Consider the following 12165-nt stretch of genomic DNA (forward strand, 5'->3'; position numbering starts at 1 on the left):
TGGCCGGGCAGCTCCCAGGACAGGTCCTGTGCACTCCCTGTGCCCTAGCCTGTGGCACAACTTTGCCTTCTTTTCTGTAGGGGATGCAGAGACAGAGCATGGAAACAGCTCCTTTTCCAACACTCGTATCACAAACTTGAGCACCAGGTATATTGCAGCTATAAACTGATTTGCTAAGGTTAAAGTAAATCATGTGAGGGATTCTCCATCTACTACACAAGATCCATGCCAAGCTGCTCAACATTTCTGCTTTTGTCAGAACAGAGGGCAGCACACTGACATACCAAATGGAATTTAATTTCCCTTGCTGGACCCTCAAACACACAAGTGACAGTTCCCCAGAGGAGTTTAGGGCTCTCCTTGCACACAATTGTCCCCACCCAGCCCAAGGGCTGCCGTGTGTCCCCTGGATGTGCCACCAGGACAAACACCGGGACACTCATCAGCTCCTTGGTCACAGACTGAGCTGGCTGAGGACATTTCCTTTTCCTTGGAACAAGAGGAGGATTTGGCAGCATTAGCTTTGGATTTGATGTTAAATGTCTTTTCCAGCCTTAACAGTTCTGATTGTCAGATCAGCATCAAAGGAGGAATCCCTGGATTTGTTTTCCTGCTGAACAGATCCTGTCAGGCCAAACACAGCTGGCTCACATCTCAGTGCTGGAGAGCGATTTCTTCTCTTCCTGCCTTCCTACCTTCAGGGGGTAGGAATCTTTAGGCTCTTGGCTTTCCTGCACCTCCACTTTGTTCCTCTTGGCCATGATCCTGTTGATTTCCATGAAGGTTTTATTCTTGGTCTCGGGAACGATGAAGAAGATGTAGAGCAGGGTGGCCACGCAGATGGCACAGAAGATGAGGAAGCTGTAGGGCCCCAGCCCAGCCTGGGGCAGGGACAGGAGAGAGCAGGGCTCAGGGCACATTCCAGCTGGGAATGCCTGCTCTGGCCCTGCTCTGCCTGTGGAAATGCTGTCAAAATTCTGTCTTTAGAATCCCAGCATTCCAGCTGGGAATGCCTGCTCTGGCCCTGCTCTGCTTGTGGAAATGGTATCAAAATTCTGTCTTTAGAATCCCAGCATTCCAGCTGGGAATGCCTGCTCTGGCCCTGCCCTGCCCTGCCTGTGGAAATGCTGCCACGGTGAGGTGCTCGTGGTTTAGCCTGAACAACCCAAAGCTGGGGAGGTTTTAGATTCTGTATTCTCCAACCAGCACCAGGGGTTCATTGGAAACTCACTGGGAAAGGAGGCTGAGGGTCTGCTGTGTAACTCACACAAAACTCAGCAGCTGCCTCTGCCCAGGGTGAAGTCAGGGCCTGCAGCAGTTTGTGGTCACTGCTGTGGGGGCAGTTTACCTGGACATCCACATTTCAGAACCTAAAACTGTCCCTTCAAGGCACATCCTGCAGGGGAAAATGGGGAATTTGCCATCTTTGCCAAGCTCCTGAGCTCAGGATGAGACCTGGCAATCAAACTGCTTTCTTCTAAAGCCTGTGCAACAGGCAGGTGTGATGAGACAGTGCTGAGCAGCATCAGAGTCCTGCCTGTAACACATCCCACACAGGGGATTTGGAACCAACAAATGCATCCACACTCCCCAGAGCCTCTCTGCAGGAGCACAGGGGTGAGGAGGCCCGAGCCCTGTGCTGGGTTCTTACCTCCATGTAGAGGAAGAGCAGCCCCACGGCGAAGTTGCTCAGCCAGTGCACAGAGCCGCCCACCATGAACGCCGCGGGCCGCGACGACTGCAGGAACATCTCGGTGATCATCACAGCAGGAATGGGACCTGCAGGGCAGCTGCAGCTGAGCACCCCTCAGGGAGGGCCCTCACCTGAGCTCCTCACTACACTGCTCATCTCAGTGGCTTCAGCCCTCAGCAAATCAAATAAGGATTCAATTTAAAGGAAAAAACGGGGCAATGAAATGGCTTGCGCAGGGCATGGCCACGCAGAGGGGAAATTGAGCCGCCCTGGATGAGCCCCACAAAGGTTTTGGTTGGACAGTGAAGGCAGCACCTGGCTTTACCCGGCTCCTGGGGGAGGCTGTGGGCACTTACTGGGTCCGATGGCGTGTCCAATGATGTAGGCAATGACACAGACTATGCTGAGGTAGGACATCCAGGACACAGAGCTCTGCGAGGATGGAAGCACAGCTGAGGGGTGGCTGAGCATGCCCTGCACACTCAGGGAGCTGCTCACAGCGAGGTCTGAGGGCGTCCCAGGGCAGGGTCACCCTTCAGTGCCAGGATCAGGCACAGAAATCGTGGGAGGGACCAGCTGAGCCGTCCATACACACCTGCAGGTTGAGGGCCAGGGTTAGGATTGCACAGGAGGCAGAGCACAGCACGAAGCCAGCCAGGAGGAGGATCCTCCTCCCCAGGGACTCCACAATGAAAACCTGGAGGAGACAGGAGAGGGGCAGACACCAGGGGCTCAGCAATTGCTGCAGATGCTTTTGTCCAAGGGACATCACAGGGCATCTGTCGTGGAAAACACCTCCCAGAGTGTACAAATAACACTCCAGTGGAAGGTTTGTGGGATGAGATGATCTCTAAGGTCCTTTCCAACCCAAACCATTGGATTGGAAGGATTCCATGAGCACAACCTAATTTAAACAGGGGCAGGGGAGAGCTCAGAGAGCCGCAGCACAAACTTACAGCCAGCAGAGTCATGACCACGTTGATGGCACCTATTGACACGGTGACATACTGGATGCTGCTGCTGTGCACCCCTGCTGACTCGAAGATCCTGTCTGCATAGTAGAACACCTGCAGCAGAACCACAGCTGTGTTACTGCACGGCCTGAGGCAGGGCATGGGGACTGCTTTAAGTGCTGGCACTGGTGCACAGAAGCCCCAGGATGGAATCTGTCCATCTCTGGCTGGGATGTGGGCACTTTGCTCCAGAAACACTCCAGTGATCATTAACAGGGCACTGAGCCTGCACCTTGTCCTGGATTTGGAACTGGCCAGGCCTGACCCAGCCCTGTGTGACCCTGGGCATGTCCTGGGTGAAGGGGCACTCCCGGGGGTCTGCCCTGTGCCAGCACTGCCCCCAGGACTGCCCTGTGCCAGCACTGCCCTGTGCCAGCACTGCCCCCAGAACCCCTCTGAGGTTCCAGCCCTGTTTGTGCCCCCAGCCCCTCTCTGAGGCTCCAGCCCCCATTTGTGCCTCCCCACTCACCCCGTTGACCCCCGAGAGCTGCTGCCCTGCCATCATGACGATGATGGAGATGAGCTGCCACCTGAGGCCCCTGAAGGTGAACAGGCTGAGCACAGAGAACTGCCCCTCCTCCTTCTCGGAGCGATCCTCCTGGTACATCTCCTGAATTTCCTCATCCACGTCCTGCCAGCCCCTCAGCCTCTGCAGAGCTGGTGGGGAGAGCACAGGGACAGCCCCAGGGCTGCAGAGCTGTGCTGCTTCAGAGCAGGACACAGCAGGGTGGGCACCTGGGCAGTGTGCTGGGCATCCCCACACCCAGGAAAGGAGCAGTGTCCTGAGAATTCCACCCCCAGCAGTGGAGAATTTCCCACCCTCGTGGTGCTGCCGCCCATCCTACAGTCAGATCCATCTCCTCCCAGCTCCCTTTTCCCACCCTTGTGCTGCCAGCCTGTCCCACAGCCAGACCCTGTCGCAGACATCTCTTTATGAAAATCCTTTCTTAGGATTTTTTTCTTCCTGAAAACCTGAGAGGCCTCAGGAACAACATGCAAACAATGATTATCTGCTGCTGTGGAATGCAACTGGTGGATCCGTGATTGGTCTCTTGTGGATGTTTGGATTTGGTGATCAGTCACAGCAGAGCTGGCTCTCTCTCTATCTGAGCCAGCTGCCTTTGTTATCATTCTATTCTATTCTATTCTATTCTATTCTATTCCATTCCATTCCATTCTTAGTTAGCCTTCTGAGATGAACCTTTTCCTTCTATTCTTTTTACTATAGGTATAATGTAATATATATATCATAAAATAATAAATCAAGCCTTCTGAAACATGGAGTCAGATCTATGTCTCTTCCCTCATCCTGTAAACCCCTGTGAACATGGTCACAGGACCCATCCCCTCCCAGTCCCTTTTCCCACCTTCGTGCCACTGCCAGCCCATCCCACAGCCAGATCCATCCCCATCCCACAGCCAGCCCCATCCCCTCCCAGCTCCCTTTTCCCACCCTTGTGGTGCTGCTAGCCCATCCCACAGCCAGATCCATCCCCTCCCAGCTCCCTTTTCCATCCCACAGGCAGATCCATCCCCATCCCACAGCCAGCCCCATCCCTTCCCAGCCCCCTTTCCCACCCCGCAGCCAGCCCCATGCCCTGGCAGCCCCATGCCCTGGCAGCCCCCTGCCCTGGCAGCCCCATGCCCTGGCAGCCCCCTGCCCTGCCCTGGCAGCAGGGCACAGCGTGGGGCTGTACCTGTCCGTGCCTGCTCCTCGGAGCCCCGTTGGATGAGCAGGTACCTGGGGCTCTCGGGGAAGAAGGGCAGTGCCAGGAGCTGGAGCAGGGACGGGATCCCGGTGAGCCCCAGCAGCACAGGCCACCCTGCAGCAAGGTCACAGCAGTCAGAGAGGGAAATCCTCACCCTGGGCAGCCTGGAGAGGCCCTGGGCCACAGCTTTACCTCTGGCATTGCCAAGGATGCCGTGCAGCCCCAGGATCTGGGCTGCAAGGATGCCAATGGTGATGAAGAGCTGCGGCACCACCCCCACAGCTCCTCGCAGGTTCTTGGGGGACATTTCTCCAAGGAACATGGGAACCACGTTGGAAGCCAGGCCTAGAAGTCAAGAGTTGTACAAAAGGATTGGTTTTTACATTGGCCAGTTACTGAATCAAGTGCATGAACACATTGGAAACTCAACTGGGGGTTCCTTTTTCTAGCAGACTACTTCCAGAAATAGCTTGCACACTGAAGCTGACTCTTTTGCTCTCTTCTTGTTTCTTTCCTATTTTCTTGGCTTCTTTGCCACTACCTAGACAAACTGGGAGGAGTGTCAGACATGCAGCTCAGCCTTCAGCCAGCTGCTGATTGCCCATGGGCCACAAAAGAGATCCCTGATGAACCACAGGGTGCAAACTTCACAGCCAAACCCTTCTGCTTTGAGTGCCCGGGTTATCAGCTCTGGGCAGCAAAGCACTTGTGGAGTGTGCCAGGGTGAGCAGGAGCCTGCCCTGCCTGCAGAGCCAGCAGATATTTGGGGGTTTCTTGGTTTGAGTGTTCAGTGTTCATCCCCCTGAAGGCAGCTTCCCCCAGCAGGCTCTGCCAGGAGCAGCACAAGGCACACAAAGGAAAGCTGTGCTGCTCCAGGTTTGGAAACCAACTCCAAATACAAGGGAGGAACCTTTTGCTTCCTCTAAAGCAAGAAGAGAAATCAGCACCCAGACATGCTGGTGTGAAAGTGGAAGGAAATGGCTCTGTGTTGGATTTAGAACTTCCCTGCTGGGTCAGGCCCTGCTGAGGGCTTGGCTGGCCTGTGATGCCTTGCAGGTGGCCTGCTGGAATGGGTGTTTATGCTCTAATAAGGGCACCAGGGACTCGGGTTATTTTTAGGAACATTCTAGGGCTGCCCACAGTGACCCCAGCCAGCCCCTGTGCTGCCAATCCTGCAGCTCCCAAACTCCTGGGATCAAATGACCACAGGCAACTCTCATCTGACCTTTCCAGAGCCCCTGGGCTCCAGGAGCCAAAGGTGATCAGGCTGGTATTTGAAAGCTGAAGGGCCTAAATGTCGCATCCTTTCTTAGGATTTTTTCTTCTTGAGAAGCTGAGAAGCTCCAGGAACAACATGTAAAACTGCTGCTGTGGAATGCAACAGGTAAATCTGTGATTGGTCTCGTGTAAATGCTTAAATTTAGTGACCAGTCACAGCAGAGCTGGCTCTCTCTCTCTGTCTGAGCCAGCTGCTTTTGTTATTATTCCATTCTATTCTATTCTATTCTATTCTATTCTATTCCATTCTTAGCTTAGCCAGCCTTCTGAGATGAACTTTTCCCTTCTATTCTTTTTACTGTAGTTATAATGTAATATATATATATATCATAAAATAATAAATCTAACCTTCTAAAACACAGAGTCAACATTCTCGTCTCTCCCCTCACCCTGTGGCCACTGTCACACCTAAAGGCACAGAAACCAGAGCCACCACAGTGCCAGGGGGTGCCAGCCCTGGGTCCTCCCCAGCCCCAGTTCAGGCCAGGCCAGCCTGAGAAGGACAAGCCAGGGCAGCCAGGCTGGATTTGTGGGTTATAAATAACTGCAGAGAGAGATCACATTTAACAGGACCCTTAGCATTTATCCCAAGCTCCGTGCTGAGGGCAGCTGCCAGGTTTAAGGGAGTCAAAAGCCAAGGTAAAACCATTGGATTAAAAAAAAAAAAAGGAAAACAAGAAACTGGCTCAGGAAAGCAAATTGATCTGTGCATGCAGCAATTACAATTGGCCAGCTAAGGCAGGAAATTTGTTTTCACAAGCCAGCCCAGCTCATTAACAAACCATGGAGTGTGCCAGCCTCACCAGCCCAAAGCCAATTAACTGAGCCTAAATGCTCTTAGGACCCTTACAGGCCTGGCTGTGCTCAGGGCACCCAGCATGGTTCTGTCCTGTTCCTGCAGCTCCAGCACTGCCAATCCAGCAGGAACACACAGATATCCTTGATTCCCTCCCTCTGCAGGAAACCCAGGGGCTCTGAGCCCTTTGCTCTCCCTTTTAACATTTCTTTTCTGCTGCAGAAAGAACAGCCAGTTCCAGGGCTGGATTATTGGATCTGGCAATGCTTTTGATGGATTATTCTGGTTCTGTTAAAAAGGAAAGAAGCAGACTATCTGCTTCACGTTGTCTGGGAAAACAGATTATCCTCAGCAGGTTTGGAGCTGCAGTGCCAGCAGATGTTTATTGCTGCATTTACAGACACACATCTCCTCCCTGCAGCTCAAATTCCACTCCCATTATCTCCCCAAGATCTTCAGTCCTTCTGCACCAGGCTAAAGTGCAGCCTTGTCATGCAGATCCCAAAGTGAGATACCTGTGGGAGCATCTGCTGGGGGAATAAAACACCTTTACACAGCCAAGGAAATATTTACTGCTCCCCTTTTACCACTCACTTACCAGCAAATATTCCCACGAGAACACGGGAAAGGATGATCACTTCAAAGCTTTTTGCCAGCTCTGAGGTCCCCATGAGGATGGCAGCAGCGATGGAGAAGAGGTTATTTATCAGCAAAGTGCCCTTTCTGCAAGGGAGCAGCAGGAGAGAGGATCCAGCTGGGCATTGCTGAGTTGCACAGAGATCCCCTCTGTCCAAAACTCAAATTAATCATCGTGCCAAACACTGCTCAAGGAGGAAATGGCAATGGCCACCTTTTTCCTGCAGGCAATGAAGGCCTCCAGAACAAAGTGAAATTTCTCAGGAAGCCTGAGCAGCAGAAGCTGGGCCTGATCTGACCCCAGGACTTTCCTTGCCCACTGACTCCATGCCAAACCCATACCAGAACCCCATAAATCCCTTCCCAGTGGGGAACCAACCCTTGTGGCTGAGCCCAGCTCATACCAGAACCCCATAAATCCCTTTCCAATGGGGAACCAACCCTTGTGGCTGAGCCCAGCTCACACCAGGACCCCATAAATCCCTTCCCTATGGGGACACAACCTTGTGGCTGAGCCCAGCTGCTCTCCATCAGCCCCAAGGTGTGAGAGAGAGGGAATTTCAGGCAGCTGAAGGGCTGGGCAAGGTGGGGTTCCCACAATATTCTCTCCAAAAGGAGGGCAGGGCCTCTCACCCACCTGCCGCAGTTGTTGACCATGGGCCACACCAGGAGTGACCCAAAGAGGCCACCCAGGGGGAACATGGACACTGTGAGTGACCAGAGCAGGGTCTGGAAGCCCCTGTCCATGGGCACCCCTGTCCTCTCCAGGTAGGTGCTGTTGTAGAAGTCCTGCATGTACTGGAAGGAAGCACAGAGCAGATTTGGCACAGAGGGACAATCCCTGTGCTGGGAGGGTTAGATAACAGCAGCTCAGGGCCATAAAGCTCTGCCATAAAACCCTGCCATAAAACAACTGTCCTGAGGAAAAATGGGATGGCTGAGCTGGGAATGAGTGCAAGGGAGGGATGGAGGAGGAGGATGGAGAAGCCTGGGGAGGAGGAGGATGGAGAAACCTGGGGTAAAAATGATAGCCCCCCACAAACCCCCACAAATAATTTTTCATAATTATTTTTCAAATAATTCAATTAATTGAATTTGCATAACCCCGGCCCTGCCCGGGGCCCTCAGCCACTCACCGGGGCAGGAGAGTTGATCACAGACACGTTGTAGCCGTACTGGAAGGAAGAGCCAAAGGCAGAAATCAGAGCCACCAGGGCCAGGGGCAGCGTCATCTTCTGCAGAGGGGGAGAAGAACCATCAGCACCCCCCTGGAAGTGGCTCTGAGGCATTAATAACAATCAGTAAAAACAATGGAATACACAAAGCCTTGCTTTCTGTGTTTTCCCTTCATTTTGCTGCATTTAAAGCCCAATGGGTTGTTTCCATTACAGCTCATTTTGTTCTGCTTGATATGCCCATAGCCATTAGAGTAATTCACTCTGCTTTGCTGCTATTGATGAGTCATTTGGATGATTAATTTTTTTCCACGTTACCATTCTTAAAACACCACCCTGCAGGGAAAAAGGTTGTGTGCAATTATCCTTTTCCAATGTGCAAATTGGGCACTGCGATAACACAGGATATTGGCACAGGAAAGCCTTAAAAAGAAGTGATTTTTGCATTAAGTGGCCAAATCCCTTTCCTGTTGGTTTTTTTTTCCTCTGCATTTTGGGACAGAGCTATTTATGGATCCAACTGATTGCCACTGAAGCCAATTAGAATTTATCCAGGCAACCCCCAGGGCTTGCTGAGGGCACAGGAGCTGCACTTTGCCCTGGGACAGAGGAGGGGATTGCCATCTGAGCAGGATCGGCGCCCCGACGTGGGCACACAAACCTCCAGAACAATTCCCTTTTCCCAGCAGTTCAGCTGCAGCTCAGCCCCGGGCTGTGTTGACAGAGTTGGGTTGTTGGGGTTTTCTTTGGCTGGGTTTTACAGCTCACTAATGCATCTCGCTGCTGCTACGTCAATAAAGCCATTTTTCATTTTAATCTCGTTTGCTGCCACCCTCTCCAGCCCTAATGGCCTTGATGGCTGCCAGGATTTCTGTCCCAGCTCTCAGCTCAGGTCCCACACGAGTTCTCTGTCCCTTCCCTAATTGAACATTTGTCCAAATTGCTGCTGGAGCTCCTTTCTGTCCCTCAGCATCCCTGGCAGCCCAGCGCCAGGGACCTGCAGGGTTTAAGGTGTTACAGGAGATCAAAATTCAGGTCTGGCAGGAGGCTCAGGCTTCCAGTTCCATTTTCTGGGAGGAGGCTGCTGACATTCCCTCATGGGTGAAGAAAAGCAGCTCCTTGCTCTCATTAACCAGATCCCAGGAGCTCACAAGAGCCACTGGTGTAAATCATTGACATCCAGCACTTGCAACAAAACCTCTGGCACTCCCCAGCAGTGCTTTGGGCAAGACTCCTCTTTGGGAAAGGCAGCCCCGTCCAGGAGCACCTGCAGCAAAAACTGACTGGAAAATAGGGAAGAAAACTCAAACACAGAAGGGGAAAGTGACTCAGAAGGAAAAGTCCCACAGAAGGAAAAGTCCCACAGCAGTTATGGGGTGGGAGAGCTGCAGACAATCACTCAGTGCAGCACTGCAGACAGACACAAACCGGGCTCAAAACAGAAACACCTCAGCCCAAAATCAGGGTCTTTCCTCTCGTCACAGGTCCCCCCAGGTGTCCCCGTGTCCCTGGGGACAGGCAGGCACCATACTCACCCCCCTGGCACCCTGGGTGCCCTCGGAGCTGTCCTGCTTCCCTCCTTTCATGCTGCTGGGTGTGTGGATCACAGATGCTGAGCACGGCTTCTCCCAGCAGCCACAGGTGCATGGACTGCCCTGCACAGAGAAACCCCTCCTGAGACTCCCAAACAAACCCTGCCAGGGGTCCGGCACTGATTGATCATCCCCTTCCCCTGCCTGACTCGCCACAGCTGCAATTTCATTCTCTCCCAGCTCTGGTACCAGTGACAGATGTTCTTCCACCAGATGCGGTCTCAGACAGAGGTGCTGCCCAGTGAGAGGGGCACAGGCTCACCCCTCCATGGGGAAGGTTCAGATTTTCCCCCAGTCTGGTACAATGAGCCAATTTCCCCCATATCTGGACATACAGACAGGCAGAGCCCATGGAGCTGCAGCTGGCACCAGGGAGCTGCAGCTGAACCCCACCACCTCCCTGCAGACAAACTGCACACAAAATGCTGCTCCCTGTCCTACCTTGCGGCCCAGCTGGCTCAGGCAGCGCTGCAGCCCCCAGGGCTCATCCTCCCAGAGCTGTTCCTTGGCTGTCCCCTCCACAGCAGCTCCTTCCCCGCTCCAGGCAGGGCGCAGCACGTGCTGCTGCCTCTCCTCTGTTATGGGATGGCTTTGGAGCCTGGTTAATCATCCACTACAATCCAGGGTTTATCACAGACACGCTCACGGGCATCCCCAGCAGCAGGACGAACCAGAACGGCCCCTGCCGCGCTGCTGCTCCGCCTGTTTTCGTTGGGCAGCTCAGAAAAAGGCGCCTCTTGAGCAACTCCTGCCGCGCTCCACGTGCCCCGCACAGCCCCGGGCTGGCGGCAGCGCCTCCTGCTCCACGTGGCAGCGGCGTGGCCGAGCCGGGACCGAGCAGAGCCCGCTGCTTCCACCGAGCAGCGATTCAGCGCCCAGCCCCGCTGATTGTCTCTTCTCTTGCCCTTCTTCTCAGAGCCTGAAGTTGCTGTTCCCAGGTGTCCTGGTGGGGATTGCTGGCATTCATAAAATCAGAGGGTTTTGAGAAAGTGGTTCAAAAGGCAGGCTTCTGACAGCAGATTTGTGAACATTGCTAATGCAGCGAAAAGTTTTCTGAGCAGTAGAGCAGACGTGAGAAACAGCACAAGGGACTTTTGTAATGTGTCTTCGTAGATTGCAACAAGGTTATTTAATGTATATCCTTACAAGGTTAGCATGAATGCGTCTCTGTGCTTTGTCTCTCATGAACGAGCTATTGTGTTAACTATCATTACGTGTGTTTTGTATGATTAGATAGAATTTTTGTCAATATGTTTTGCTGTATGTGTGATTGGCTGAAACATAAGCTGAGATGGCTTTATGCTATGCTGTAATGCAACACCCCCTTGGCATTTCCTTTAGATCAGAGAGCTGTTAACATCCTGTCTCCATTGTCCTAACAGTGTACTGAGACTGATGTGCTGAATAAACAGCTCACGACACTGGTTCAGATTTGCTGTCTCATTCGTGTCTATAGCTTGCCACGGCAGGGATCAGCTCCTGCTGCCCTCACCTTCACAGATCCTCAGCCAAGAGGGAAAATTCTGCCCCAGAGTTGTTGAACTGCAAAAAGAGCAAATTCCCACTCCTTCAAAGGCAGTGTCACCCTCTGGGAGCTCTGACAGCTGCTCTGACACCCAGTAAATGCAGGGAAGGAGAATTCTCTATCATGGTCTTTAAACTCTGCTCCTGAACTTGAAGAAATAATCTTGAAAACACGCAGGAATCAAAGAGATCACATGTGTTTGTCATCAGAACCCCTTCATCACAGCAAATATTTGCTTGTGGCAGCAGAAGAGTTGGAATATTTTCCGAACACAGCAGGAGCGTGGCAGCAACATCTCTGTGGTTGTCATTGGCACGGGGATGATCCTGGAGGAGCTCGGTGCAGGGAGACAGGGCAGTAAATCAAACTCTTGGATTTTCAAAGCACTGCAGGGCTGTGACACCTCCAGCAGCTGGGATCCTGTTGGACTTGGCAAAGGGCAGGGCCAGGAACGAGCAAAGAGCTGATTTTACAGCATTTACAAGCACATTTTCCATCTCAGCTGCAGCACATCCCAAGGTTTTACATCTGCTCCCCATCCCTGTGTGCCTGGAGATGTTCAATGCTCCCCATGACTCCCCTGCCCTCACCCAGCCCCTGGTGTGCAGGGATTTATTTACCTTCACCTAATGATTTATTTACCCTCACCTCGTGATTTATTTATCCACACCATGTGTGCTCAAGGCTGGGTCCTATGAAACCTTGATATCTTCAGGGAGAAAAAAATGATTAAGAGGCAAACTCAGTT

The 12165-nt window shown here is 52.7% G+C and overlaps 2 protein-coding genes across 2 annotated transcripts in view; both read right to left on the minus strand.

The window, feature by feature from the left end:
- ENO1 (enolase 1) overlaps positions 1 to 12165 on the minus strand; it is a 172475-nt gene that overhangs the window by 31259 nt on the left and 129051 nt on the right. The window lies entirely within an intron of this gene.
- LOC102074499 (solute carrier family 2, facilitated glucose transporter member 5) lies at positions 277 to 11979 on the minus strand. Its single transcript, XM_005493803.4, has 13 exons — positions 10334 to 11979; positions 9836 to 9955; positions 8262 to 8360; positions 7763 to 7923; positions 7088 to 7212; positions 4608 to 4760; positions 4404 to 4529; positions 3176 to 3363; positions 2650 to 2760; positions 2289 to 2390; positions 2050 to 2125; positions 1652 to 1779; positions 277 to 881 (listed from the first exon to the last, which is right to left on the minus strand). The coding sequence occupies exons 2-13, from the start codon at positions 9884 to 9886 to the stop codon at positions 648 to 650; spliced, it is 1554 nt and encodes a 517-aa protein (XP_005493860.2). The 5' UTR covers positions 9887 to 9955; positions 10334 to 11979; the 3' UTR covers positions 277 to 647.

Source organism: Zonotrichia albicollis, chromosome 25, assembly GCF_047830755.1.
Source record: "Zonotrichia albicollis isolate bZonAlb1 chromosome 25, bZonAlb1.hap1, whole genome shotgun sequence".
In the NCBI taxonomy this organism is placed as follows: Eukaryota; Metazoa; Chordata; class Aves; order Passeriformes; family Passerellidae; genus Zonotrichia; species Zonotrichia albicollis.

What these genes read in the sequence shown, in the direction of transcription:
- LOC102074499 (XM_005493803.4), bottom strand. Translation starts at nt 9,886, where the DNA reads ATGAAAGGAGGGAAGCAGGACAGCTCCGAGGGCACCCAGGGTGCCAGG. An exon ending in CGAGGAGCAGGCACGGACAG is followed by an intron (nt 3,364 to 4,403) that starts GTACAGCCCCAC and finishes TCTCCCCACCAG; the next exon opens with CTCTGCAGAGGCTGAGGGGC. An exon ending in CCCTGGCCCTCAACCTGCAG is followed by an intron (nt 2,126 to 2,288) that starts GTGTGTATGGAC and finishes CCATCCTCGCAG; the next exon opens with AGCTCTGTGTCCTGGATGTC.